Here is a 14375-nt window from a genome sequence, read left to right on the forward strand (position 1 = left end):
ACTTTGTAAATCAGGTCATATGACCTGAAATTTTAACATTGTATCTTTCTTCACAGATGCTGCCTGACCCAGCATTTTCTGCATTTATTTCAGATTTCCAGCATCTGCAGTATTTTGCTTTTCACTGCAACCAATAGTGAGTGAAAAATAGTTTTAGAACAGACAATAGTGATTGAAAGTGCATTCCTCAGACTGTTTACCACAACAGACACTGTTTTGGCATGAGGTAGATTGGAGTGCCAGAACTGGGACTGATGTTTCAAAGAAACTCTGATCTAGACCACGGAGTGCAAAGCTAGGTAGATGTTGGAAACTGGACCTGCAACCTGACTTATTCTGGTCTCCTGCCATAGGGGATGGCCCTGAGAGATACTTGAAATCTTATAATCTAATTGTTTGCTACAACCAGGAGACACATCCTAGTGAAATTAAAGCCCCTGGATCTTCCAGGTCAAAAATTGCAATTGGTTAATGTCCAATATGTATGGAATATAAAGACAAATGAACATCTGCAGAATATTCTCATGTGTAAAAAAAAAAAAAAAAAAAGTTGACATGAATAAAGTAATGTAAAATGCTGATCTTCGCGCACCCTGTTGAGTCTGTGTGTCCCAGTTATGTTTAGGATCAATCACTGGACACAGACCACAAGAATAACTTTTAACAGGTCTTTACTATTCGGAGGTCAGGCTGAACTGCCCAGCAAATCCTTACACAACACTTATATACCGGTGTGGTCACCACCGGTATTACAGTATACAGCAGCCAAGAGAAAGTAGTACATCTCTTAAAGTAGTTCTCTTAAGGTGGAACAGGTTACATACACCACAATCCTCCCTTTTTAGCTTAACAGTTATATCCCCATTTAACATAACATAATAACATATCACAGAATCACAGAAACCCCACAGTGCAGATAGAGGCCATTTCGGCCCATCGAGCCTGCACTGACATATCCCACCCGCTCCCCGTAACCCCTACACCAACACATATCCCACCCTATCCCCGTAACCCCATGTATTTAATCCCCCTAACACTAAGGGTCAATTTATCATAGCCAATCAACCTAACCCGCACATCTTTGGACTGTGGGAGGAAACCGGAGCACCCGGAGAAAACCCACGCAAACACGGGGAGAATGTGCAAACTCCACACAGACAGTCGCCCGAGGCCGGATTCGAACCCGGGTCCCTGGCGCTGTGAGGCAACAGTGCTAACCACTATGCCACCGTGCTGCCCATATACAACTTCATGCAAAACAGTTCAAAGGTTCAGTCTCTGAGGAGGCCTCCTGATTCGAGTTGGATAACGCCTTTCAGGGGTCTCTGATTCTCGTTGTTGGGGTGACTCATCTAGTTGGTCTCTTATGAATTGGACATCATCATCAGGTACATTCACTTCTGAGGTAGATGCTTCAGGTTCACTAACTTCTTCCACGGTTGTCTCTGCCGTAACCATGGGTTCGACCCTTGTTCTCGATTCTACCAGTTGGTCAGCATGACGCCGTATTACATTTTCACCAACATCTACCGTGTACATCAGGGGTCCTTGTCTGGCCCGAATTGTTCCAGATTGCCATTTCTCATTTTTATAATCCCGGGCTAACACTGGTTGCCCTATTTCGAAACTCCGAGTGGTCTTGTTATTTATATGCTGGAACTGTTTGTTTTCAACTTCCCTCCGCACATTTGGTTTTAACAAGTCCAACCTGGACCGCAACCTCCTGTTATAGAACATCATGACAGGACTTTGGTTTGTCACTGCATGGGTGGCGTTTCAATATGCCAGTAGGAATTTGTCCACCTTGTGTTGTAGTGGAATCTGATCTTTGCTCATGGCCTTTATCGCTTTTTTGAACGTTTGTACAAATCTCTCGGCCAACCCGTTTGTAGCCGGATGATATGGGGCAGAGGTATAATGTTTCACCTCATTCTTCTTCATGAATCTCTGGAATTCTTCTGACACGAACTGCGGTCTGTTGTCTGAACATTTGTTCTGGCAATCCATTTCTTGCAAATATCGTTCTTAACACCGCGATCGTCTTTTCCGAGGTAGTGGTAGTCATCTTAATCACTTCTGGCCATTTAGAATGTGCGTCCACCGCAATTAAAAACATGGAGTCCATGAAAGGACCAGCAAAGTCAATATGTACACGTTGCCATGGGGTTGAAGGCCATTCCCATGGATGCAGCGGTGCAATCGGAGGTGCATTTTGCACTTTTTGGCACCCTAAGCAGCTTTTCGTCAGCTCCTCTATCTGTTGGTCGATACCCGGCCACCACACACAAGCCCTAGCAAGGCTTTTCATCTTGACTCCCCCCCAGATGACCTTCATGCAGTTCCTTTAGAACTCTCTCTCTTAACTTAGGAGGAATAATCACCCTTGTTCCATACATCAATGTTCCTTGACAGACGGACAGCTGTTCTCGTCTTGCTGAGAATGCCGGTAACAGTGGATCACCATGTGCTGGCCATCCCTTCACTGCCACTTCGTAGACCCTGGACAGTGTCGGGTCGTTCCTGGTTTCTCTTTCAATACTTGCATTGGTGACTGGTAAACATTCGATGATGGTCGAGTGAAATAACTCAACAGGGTCAACCGTCGGTGCCTCCTCATCTGTAGGTAGTGGCAGGCGCGACAGCCCATCAGCATTACCATGCTGCTTTGTACCTTTGAATTCTATCTGATACTGATGTGCCCCTAGGAAAAGGGACCATCTCTGGAGTCTCTGTGCTGTCATCACCAAAACACCCTTCTTAGGGTTAAAAATGGATACCAACGGCTGGTGGTCTGTCAGAAGCGTAAACTTTTGGCCCTGCAGGTAATGATTAAACTTCTTTACTCCCCACACAAGGCTGAGAGCCTCCCTATCTATCTGAGCATAGTTGCGCTCAGCGGAGGTCAATGATCTGGATGCGAACGCAACTGGCCTCTCCTGGCCATTTGGCAACTTGTGTGAGAGTACTGCCCCAATACCATATGGAGAAGCATCACAAGCCAAACGAATAGGCAGCGTTGGGTTGAAGTGAGCCAACACTTCCTCTGAGGTGATCAATGCCTTGCTTTCGCGAAAGGCCCTCTTACAGTCCTCGCTCCACTTCCATGGTACTCCCTTCTGCAAAAGAGCGTTCAGCGGGTGCAGCACCGTGGATAAATTTGGCAGAAACTTATGGTAATAGTTAATCAACCCTAGAAACGACCTCAATTGGGATACATTATCCGGAGCGGGAGCCTTCACAACAGCTTCGATCTTGTCAGGAGACTTATGAAGCCCCTCCTGGTCAATGACATGACCACAGTACGAGATCCGCTTCTGAAAGAATTCACATTTCTGGCGATTAACTCGAAGACCATATTCTTTCAATCTGGTGAGCACCAGTTCCAAGTTTGCAAGGTGTTCCTCGTCATCATCTCCTGTAATCAGAATATCGTCCAGGTAACATTGTGTACTTGGAATTCCCTGTAATACCTGCTCCATGGCCCTCTGCCAAATTGCCGGAGCTGATGCCACTCCAAAAACCAGTCTATTATACCGGTACAAGCCTCTATGCGTGTTGATCGTGAGATACTGGCGTGACTCTTCCTCAACTTCCATCTGTAAGTACGCCTGCGCCAGGTCTATCTTGGTGAAGTGTTTCCCGCCAGACAACGAAGCGAAGATATCCTCAATCCGCGGAAGCGGATACTGCACCGTGTGAAGCACCGGATTAACAGTGATCTTGAAATCTCCACAGATGCGAACTTTCCCCGGTTCCCCCGGCTTGTTGCTCGATGAACGCTTCATGACGGGGACAATGGGCGTGGCCCACTCACTCACAGAAACACAGAACACAGAAACCCCACAGTGCAGATAGAGGCCATTTCGGCCCATCGAGCCTGCACCGACACATATCCCACCCGATCCCCGTAACCCCTACACCAACACATATCCCACCCTATCCTTGTAACCCCACGAATTTAATCCCCCTAACACTAAGGGTCAATTTATCATAGCCAATCAACCTAACCCGCACATCTTTGGACTGTGGGAGGAAACCGGAGCACCCGGAGAAAACCCACGCAAACACGGGGAGAATGTGCAAACTCCACACAGACAGTCGCCCGAGGCCAGATTCGAACCCGGGTCTCTGGCGCTGTGAGGCAACAGTGCTAACTCCAGTCTACCTTAGACAGTACTCCTGAACGTTCTAGCCCTTCCAGCTCAGCTTCCACAGCAGGTCGTATTGCATAAGGTACCGGTCTGGCTTTGAAAAATTTCGGGTTTGCATGTTCTTCAACCTTGATGTTTGCCGTAATTCCTCTGTGTTCCCAGTCCCTGTTGGAACACCTCTTTAGCATCGTCCAATATTCTGGACAATCGTTTAGGTTTGACATCTTTTGTACTGGAATCTACCGTTAGTGCTTTTAAGGAATGCCAGTCCATATTCATTTTCCTAATCCACTCCCGTCCCAGTAGTGGTGGACCTCCCTCAGGTAGCACATATAAGTCCATTCCTCGGCTTTCTTTGCCCTTGTGGACCACCTTTACCTCTATCTTCCCGATGGGGTATACTCTTTGCCCCATGTATGTTTTCAATACAATCTCCGTATCCCGTAGGGGAACATGTGGGAATAACCTTTTGTAATCTTTCTTATTCATGACCGTCAATGCCGATCCAGTGTCCAATTCCATCTTCACTTGGACTCCTGCTATCTGAAGTGTGACCCAAATTGTTTGGAGGTCTGCTTCCTTACCAACATTGTGTACTCTTAGACTACCCAGTTCATTACTGCTGGAGTCTGAATCTGACTTCTGTTCGTTCGACCTGTTCTCTGTCACCTTGTGTACCTTTCTGTACTTTTCCTGCGGTGACTTTTTGTTGCTGGTCTTCTTTCCTGACCGGCATACTTTAGCTATGTGACCAAGCCTGCCACATTTTCTGCATTCCTGATTTTTGAACCAGCACTGGTTCTGATCGTGCGTTGTCTTTCCACAACGATAACATTTTACTGTACTCCAGACCATTTGATTGGTGCTGAGTTCCGGTGACCGTAGCTGCATTTCCGCAGTGCCTCTCGCTGCGGCTTCGTGCGATGCTGCAGTAGTGACAGCTTTATCAAGCGTAAGCTCATTCTCCTCAAGCAGTCGCTTTTGTGTTCCTTCTTTTAACAATCCACACACAAATTTATCTCTCAGCGCATCTGCTAGTCCTGTTCCAAACTGACAGTACTTTGCTAGCTTACGCAGTTCAATTAAAAATTCAGCGTTGCTTTCGTCTTTCAGCTGCGTTCTTCTGTCAAATTTAAATCGTTCCGCTATCATCAGCGGCGTGGGGTTTAAATGATCTTTCAGGACAGTAACAATATTCGTGAAAGTCTGATCCGCCGGTTTATTTGGTGATAGAAGGTGCTTCAATAGCCCCCCGTATGTTTTCGCACCCATTGAGCTTAATAAGGTTAGTGCTTTCACATCATTTGGTACCTTATTTGCTTTACAATACACTTCCATGCGTTCTACATACGTGGTCCAATCTTCGATATCGCTATCAAAGGTATTGATGCTCCCATGTTTAGGCATCCTTGCAATTTTTTTTTTTAATTTTTCTTTTTCTCAAAATGGAGGCTTCCCGCGCTTGTCTTCTTCCCCCGCCTACTAAAATGGCAGCTTCCCGCGCTTGGCGGTCTTTCACGCGCTCGTCTTCCCCCGCCGATTACAATGGCGGATTCCCACGTTTGCCTTCTTCCCCCGCTGGCTGCAATGGCGATTGCCTTGCTGCCGTTCTCGCCTCCCCAGCGGTTCTCACTCCCTGACGCTGCTTTGCCTCGCAGCCCCGCTTGCAGCCCGGTCCTTTACACCGGCTGCGTTTGAATTCTCCGCGGCTCTCGTGCCTTAAGCTTCTCAACTCCCCGACGCTGCTTTGCCTCGCAGCCCCGCTTGCAGCCCGGTCCTGTACACCGGCTGCGTTTGAGTTCTCCGCGGCTCTCGAGCCTTAAGCTGCCCCAGTCGCTGCACCTCTCGGCCTCGATTGCAGCCCGGCCCTTTCTACCGGCCGTGGTCGAGCTCTCCGCCCTTATTCCTCCGTTTTCCCTCCCCTACTCCACAGCCAACGCGGCCGACTTTCTGCTCGTGTCGCTGATCGGCTTACCCACCACCGTGGTAGAAGGGATGATCACTGCCTGTCGCTGATGGAGGGCTTCGTGGTCAGAATTCTTTTTCTTTTTAACCCGGGTTCTCGATGCCTCCCGTGCGATGGTGCTCAGCAGGATGATGAGGGCGGATGCCTCTTCTCGACGCCCGTTCTGAGGACGAAGCTGCCTTGGATGTAAAACTGCCGCAGGGTAAGATCGGACTCGTCGCCATTGTTGAGTCTGTGTGTCCCAGTTATGTTTAGGATCAATCACTGGACACAGACAACAAGAATAACTTTTAACAGGTCTTTACTATTCGGAGGTCAGGCTGAACTGCCCAGCAAATCCTTACACAACACTTATATACCGGTGTGGTCACCACCGGTATTACAGTATACAGCAGCCAAGAGAAAGTAGTACATCTCTTAAAGTAGTTCTCTTAAGGTGGAACAGGTTACATACACCACACACCCAAAACAAAATTAGATGGAACATTGGTGGGGACCAATGTTCCCTGTAATTTTTGGGGGGCCACGTGACCCCTTTAACCTGCTATGTGGCCCATTCAAAAGTCCGCGCATGCATGGTTTTTTAATTTAAAAGCCAGCTCACTGCGCGGGACCCCTGGAACGCTGCACGGATGCACAGCTTAAAGGGCACATTGGTGGGGACTCAGTATAATGCTTCATCCAAAAGATAGCACTCCCTCAGACTGCACTGAAATGTCCATCCAAATTATGTGCTCAAACCCTGTAGTGGGACTTTATTTCTTACTTGTGAAATAAATCCAGCAATACGTTGCTATCTGTGCAATATGCTCTATTTGAAATCCAAAAGTACAATGCAGATAACTGTTACTCTGAATGTTGAAGTCAAATACTTACTGTTCCAACTGTGGTACTAGGATGCTCAGAAAAGCACGCTAATGGACATGGAGATTGCAGACTATGAACGTTTTGTGAAAGAACTGAACCAGAAAATTACTGATCGAGACAACCGGATTGTAGAAGCAGTAGAAGAAATGGCATTGTGCAAACAGCAACTAGAAACGATGGAAAATGAAATAAGTAAGTTGAGCAGTTTGAGTACTTGGGGGACACTTAAAATGTTATTCTGATGAAACATGGATTCAGTTAGAAATCTTACATACTGCATTCCCACCCTCTCCTGGTTTCTACTTGCATGCCTTAAATATGTTGCAGTGTAAAGGGGTAGTAGAACACTTTTCCATTTTAAGCAGTTCACAGGGCATTCCTAGGTTGTGATCCTCAATGAAGTGACTAGAACGACTTTGGTAAAGGCAGCTCTACATAAGATGAGGAAAAACATACAAGGGGTGAAATTGGTCTTGGGCGGTAGTGACAAACGGGTGAAATCAATGGAAAAGAAAAACTGGTGGGGTGTAAAATGGCTGCAGATTCACTATTGCTTGTTTTGCGCTACTGCTAAATACCAGTTTAACCACCACAATGTTTTAATAACAGTGAAAGGATTTCTTACATATTTTTTTCCATATAGACATTGGGACTTTGAATAATACTTGCTCTGGATTTTTCTTCCCCCTTAATTTAATACTAGTTATGAATTTAATTTTATGCAAAGTTTAGTATTTTATTTTTCAAAAGCTGTTAGAGATGCAATGTGCAAGTTGGCAATATTTATACTGTTGGCTCCAAAAATATGTTCACCTTATGATTGAGATCATTTCAGAAGAATATAGTAAATAAACTGTGTTGTCCTAATCAAATTCTATATTAATCCTTTCAACAGATGACATAATATGACCTCTGTAAGCGAAGTAATATTAAGTAACCTGATTATATGGTCATATTGCAGAATCTCTTCAGACAACCTCGGAGGAGAACAAAGAGAAAAATAGCAAGATGAAACAAATCCTAGTGAAAACCAAGAAGGAACTTACTGATTCAAGGAGAGCTGTGAGTAACACCAATAGGTCCAAAATGATCCTAATCACTGGGAAAATATACTTTTATTACAGAACTTTAATGATTTGTAAATATATGCACAATTAAATACAATGTATAAATGGCATCTTCATTTCCTCTCAGTCAAGTTTCAGGAAGTGACTTGTATATCTATGTAATGGGATCTGATTGAGACAAGATGGTTGCTGAGATTTGGAATGTCCATAGTTCTGAGGGGAGTTCTTACATATCTGGCGAGCATTCTTTTTGCTTAAATGTGGGTGCTTGAGACAAAGAAATGAAAGGAAGCAAGAGGCAGTCTTGCAGAGGAAAAAAAGGATTAGAGACTCCCAAAGGAGAACCCAATAGATCTCTAGATGAAACACTGGAGAGAACCACAGAAAGACCAATGCAACAAATGAGTACTATACATATTCAATTTAACCGTAATTCCAAGATACTAAAATCACATTTTATACAGTGGACAACTTGAACAGTTTCCCTATATTAAAAATGAAGTACGAAATTTGGGCAGGGTGTGGGGGTGGGGGGGGAGGTAGGAGAGACTTATACACCACATTTTGTGATAAATGAAATACAGTAGGATAGTAAATGTAACAATACAGAATATTATACAAACTTTAATTGCATACTTACTACTCAACATCAAATGGAAATTATCCCTTAAATTTGACTCATGCGGTTTGGCAAGTAAATGTATAATTGACATGGTATTATGTTTTTAGGAAGCAGAGCAATTAATTCTTCAAGCTTCTATTAAGGGAGAACTGGAAGCAAACCAACAGCAAGTGGAAAATTACAAGGTACCTTTATCTGTGATTTTTCAACTAAGTTCTTGGAAATGTACCCTTTGAAAAAGGGTTGTCATAAATAGTAACTAGTTTGACCTTGTTTACCAACTGTTTGACTCATTGTTTGGTGGAATAGTTGATTTCCTGTTCCATAAATCAAGGACTCAGGATTCAAGTAGGAGTGACTTTTGAACTTCTGTGGGCTGACTTTTGTACACTACTGCTTTTTTGTTAGTTTTGGATAGTGGGCCATACCTTGTTTGTGTGCATGTAGATTTTTTATAATTATATAATGACACAAAAAGGAACAACAAGAAGACCCAGCGAACTACAGATCAGTGAGCCTAATATCTGTTGTAGGTAAAGTATTCAAAGACATCCTGAAAAAGAGAACAATAAAACGCCTATATAGGTGCAATATGGTAAAAGGAAGTAGCCATGGACCTATAAGAACATAAGAAATAATAGCAGGAGTAGGCCATTCAGCCCCTTGGGCCTGGTCCACCATTCAATAAGATCATGGCTGATCTTTGACCTCAACTCCACTTTCCTGCATTATCCCCATATCCTTTGATTCCCTTAATATCCAAAAATCTAGCGATCTCTGTCTTGAATATACTCAACGCCTGAGCCTCCACAGCCCTCTGGGGTAGAGAATTCCAAAGATTCACCACCCTCTAAGTGAAGAAATTTCTCCTCATCTCAGTCCTAAATGGCCAACCCCTTATTCTGAGACTGTGACCCCTGGTTCTAGACTCCCCAGCCAGGGGAAACATCCTTCCTGCATCTACCCTGTCAAGCCCTGTAAGAATTTTGTATGTTTCAATGAGATCACCTCTCATTCTTCTTAACACTAGAGAATATAGGCCTAGTGTACTCAATCTGTCCTCATAGGACAATCCCCCCATCCCAGGAACCAGTCTGGTGAACCTTCGTTGCACCCCCTCTATGGCAAGTATTTCCTTCCTTAGGTAAGGAGACCAAAACTGTACACAGTACTCTCAGTGTGGTCTCACCAGGGCCCTATATAATCGTAGCAAGACGTCTTTACTCCACTGAGAAGAAAAGGGTGTAAAAGAAAAGACAGCCATCCGTGGCTAAGTAAAGGAATTAAGGATAGTATTCGACTAAAAACAAGGGCATATAAGGTAGCCAAATCTAGTGGGAGGATAGAGGATTGGGAAAACTTTAAAAGACAGCAAAAAATAACAAAAAGATTGATTAAGAAAGGGAAGATAGATTATGAAAGTAAATTAGCAAAAAATATAAAAACAGATAGTAAGAGTTTTTATAGTTATATAAAAAGAAAAAGGGTGGCTAAAGTAAATGTTGGTCCCTTAGAGGATGGGACCGGGAAATTAATGGTGGGAAATATGGAGATGGCAAAAACACTGAATGAATATTTTATATCAGTCTTTACAGTAGAAGACAGACACTAAGAATATCCCAACATTGGACAAACAGGGGGCTAAAGGGGGGGGAGGAGCTAAACACGATCAAAATCACGAAGGAAGTGGTACTCGATAAAATAATGGGACTCAAGGCGGATAAACCACCTGGACCTGATGGCTTACATCCTAGGGTCTTGAGGGAAGTGGCGGTAGGGATTGTGGATGCATTGGTAATAATTTTCCAAAACTCCCTGGACTCGGCAATGGTCCCGGCAGACTGGAAAACTGCTAATGTAACACCCTTATTTAAAAAGGGCAGTAGACAGAAGGCTGGAAACTATAGACCGGTTAGCCTAACATCGGTGGTAGGTAAAATTTTGGAGTCCATTATTAAGGAGACAGTAACAGGACATTTGGATAATCATAATTTAATAGGACAAAGTCAGCATGGTTTTATGAAGGGGAAGTCATGTTTGACAAATTTGCTGGAGTTCTTTGAGGAAGTAACATATAGGGTGGATAAAGGGGAACCAGTGCACGTAGTGTATTTAGACTTTCAAAAGGCATTTGACAAGGTGCCACACAAAAGATTATTGCTTAAGATAAAAAATCACGGGATTGGGGGTAATATTCTGGCATGGATAGAGGATTGGCTATCTAACAGAAGGCAGAGAGTTGGGATAAATGGTTCATTCTCAGACTGGCAAGCAGTAACTAGTGGTGTTCTGCAGGGGTCAGTGCTGGGTCCCCAACTCTTTACAATCTATATTAACGATTTGGAGGAGGGGACCGAGTGTAACATATCAAAGTTTGCAGATGATACTAAGATGGGGGGGAAAGTAGTGAGTGAGGAGGACATAAAAAACCTTCAAGGGGACATAGACAGGCTAAGTAAGTGGGCAGAGATTTGGCAGATGGAATACAATACTGGAAAGTGTGAGGTTATGCACTTTGGCAGGAAAAATCGTAGAGCAAGTTATTATCTTAATGGCAAGAAACTGGAAAGTACTGAAGTACAAAGGGATCTGGGGGTCCTGGTGCACGAAACTCAAAAGTTTAGTATGCAGGTGCAGCAAGTGATTAAGAAGGCCAATGGAATGTTGGCTTTCATTGCTAGGGGGATAGAATATAAAAACAGGGAGGTATTGCTTCAGCTGTACAAGGTATTGGTGAGACCGCACCTGGAATACTGCGTACAGTTTTGGTGTCCATACTTAAGAAAGGACATACTTGCTCTCGAGTCAGTACAAAGAAGGTTCACTCGGTTGATCCCGGGGATGAGGGGATGGACATATGAGGAAAGGTTGAGTAGATTGGGACTCTACTCATTGGAGTTCAGAAGAATGAGAGGCGATCTTATTGAAACATATAAGATTGTGAAGGGGTTGGATCGGGTGGATGCAGGGAAGATGTTCACGATGATGGGTGAAACTAGAACTAGGGGGCATAGTCTTAGAATAAGGGGCTGCTCTTTCAAAACTGAGATGAGGAGGAACTACTTCACTCAGAGGGTGGTAGGTCCATGGAATATGCTGCCCCAAAAAGCTGTAGAAGCTACATCATTACATAAATTTAAAACAGAAATAGACAGTTTCCTAGAAGTAAAGGGAATTAAGGGTTACGGGGAGCGGGCAGGAATTTGGACATATCTAGGTTCGGATCGGTCATGGCCCTGTGGGTAGTGGAGCGGGCCCAGGGGCCGTGTAGCCTGATCCTGCTCCTGTTTCGTGTGTCTAATTCTGTTAGATGCAGGAGATGGTTCTGTGATAGTGGATTGGCAGTTAGGATCAGATCAGCTATGATCTTATTGAATGGCGGAGCAGGCTCGAGGGGCCGATTGGCCTACTCCTGCTCCTATTTCTTATGTTCTTATGTTCTTATACTCAAATCCTCTTGTAATAAAGGCCAACATACCATTTGCTTTCCTAAATGCTTGCTGTTACCTGCATGTTAACTTTCAGTGATTCATGTACAAGGACACCCAGGTCCCTCTGAACACTAACATTTCCCAATCTCTCACCATTTAAAAAAATATTCTGCTTTTCTATTTTTCCTACCAAAGTGGATAACTTCACATTTCTCCACATTATATTCCATTTGCCATGTTCTTGCCCACTCACTTAGCCTGTCTATATCCCCATGAAGCCTCCTTGCATCCTCCTCACCACTTACATTCCCACCTAGCTTTGTATCATCAGCAAACTTGGATATATTACATTTGGTCCCCTCATCCAAATCATTGATATAGATTGTGAATAGTTGAGGCCCAAGCACTGATCCTTGCGGTACCTCACTAGTTACAGCCTGCCAACCGGAAAATGACCCGTTTATTCCTACCATCTGTTTTCTGTCCGTTAACCAATCCTCAATCCATGCTAGTATATTACCCCCAATCCCATGAGCCCTAATTTTGTTTAATAACCTCTTGTGTGGCACCTCATCGAATGCCTTCTGAAAATCCAAATACACCACATCCACTGGTTTGCCCTTATCTCTTCTTCTTCTTAGGCAGTCCCTCGGAACCGAGGATGACTTGCTTCCACATTAAAAATGAGCTCGCAGGTGACTGATTAGTCCAATGCGGGACCTACAGTCTCTGTCACAGGTGGGGCAGATGGTGGTTGAAGGGGCGGGTGGGTGGGGTGCTTGGGTTGACGTGAGCTCCTTGCGCTGCCTGCACTTGGCTTCCGCTTGCTCCCGGCGAAGAGACTCAGTGTTCGGTGCCTTCTCTGATGCTTCTCCTCCACTTTGTGCGGTCTTGGGCCAGGGATTCCCAGGTATCGGTGGCGATGTTACACTTTTTCAAGGAGGCTTTGAGGGTGTCCTTGAAGTGTTTCCTCTGCCCACCTGGGGCTCTCTTGCCGTGCCGGAGCTCCGAGTAGAGTGCTTGTTTTTGGAGTCTCGTATCGGGCATGCGGACAATGTGACCCATCCATCGGAGCTGATTGAGCGTGGTCAGAGCTTCGATGCTGGGTATGTTGGCCTGAGCAAGAACACTGACGTTCGTGCGCCTATCCTGCCAACGGATTTGCAGGATCTTGCGGAGGCAGCGTTGGTGGTACCTCTCCAGTGCTTTGAGGTGCCTGCTGTACATGGTCCATGTCTCTGAGGCATACAGCAGTGCAGGTATTACTACTGCTCTGTAGACCATGATCTTCGTGCCGGGTTTGAGGTCCTGGTCTAGTTACAACCTCAAAAAACGCTAACAGATTTGTCAAACATTATTTCCCTTTCATAAATCTGTGTTGACTCTGCCCAATCCTATTATTATTTTCTAAGTGCCCTGTTACCACATCCTTAATAATAGTCTCTAGCATTTTCCCTACTATAGGAGGGAGACTTGCCCAACAATTCTTTTGGATTTCAAAGAAACCTTGTTGATACAGAAATGTTGTAGATATGATCTATTTACACTTCAGCAAGGTCTTTGATTCGAAGCAACACAAGCAATTATTCTACAAGGTAGGAAACACAGACTAGAAGTGTAGCTTCTGAGGTGAATTAAAAATTGGCTGAACAAAACAAAGCGAAGGATGATTTTACATGGAACTGTGTTGAAAACACAAAGGCCTAGAAATTGAGTTTGTGCTGCGCCAGGGCTTTAGCGCCGGAAGTTAGCGCCGGCGCTAAGTCCCTTTGCGCGCGCCAAAAATTCAGTAGCGCCGCGCCCAAACGGCTGCCGGCGCTACTGAAGGGTTTTAGCGCCTGAAAACTGGCGCTATTCCGGCGCTGCGGCGCCCGCTGTGGTGCGGCAGGCTCGGGAAGTGCAGGCCTCCTCCTTCCGTTAAGGAGGAGCTGCCTGCACCCGGCCGCGGCCCGCGCAAATCTCTTCAAAAATGAGCCCGGCACCTCGGACAAGTGCCGGGCTTGCATCTGTTCCGGGGGGGAGAAGTCCGGGGAGGGAGCTGCGGGCAGGCGGCCGGCGGGAAAGCGGCCGGCCGCCGCGCCTCCTTAAAGCGCCGGCGCAGACTCCGGCAACACTCGTTTGCCGGAGTCTTAGTTGCGGCTGCCACTGGCGAGGCGGCCGCAACTGAATTTCGGCTTGGGGCTGGGTTACCACGGCAACCGGGACGCTGCGCACACCGATGATGTCATCGGTGCCGGCGCAGCGCTACCGGTCTACCGCCGCGGAAGGGCG

The 14375-nt window shown here is 45.4% G+C and overlaps 1 protein-coding gene across 2 annotated transcripts in view; it reads left to right on the forward strand.

Annotated features, from left to right (window-relative positions):
- Positions 1 to 14375, forward strand: part of gcc2 (GRIP and coiled-coil domain containing 2) — a 92745-nt gene that overhangs the window by 54053 nt on the left and 24317 nt on the right. For both annotated transcript variants that reach the window (XM_085999010.1, XM_085999009.1), the window contains exons 13-15: positions 7014 to 7176; positions 7946 to 8046; positions 8781 to 8858. In XM_085999010.1, coding sequence (XP_085855136.1) covers positions 7014 to 7176; positions 7946 to 8046; positions 8781 to 8858 — 342 coding nt within the window. The remainder of the gene's footprint in view (positions 1 to 7013; positions 7177 to 7945; positions 8047 to 8780; positions 8859 to 14375) is intronic.

Source organism: Somniosus microcephalus, chromosome 10 (assembly GCF_052327205.1).
Source record: "Somniosus microcephalus isolate GS21.2 chromosome 10, FLI_Smic_1.0, whole genome shotgun sequence".
NCBI lineage: Eukaryota > Metazoa > Chordata > Chondrichthyes > Squaliformes > Somniosidae > Somniosus > Somniosus microcephalus.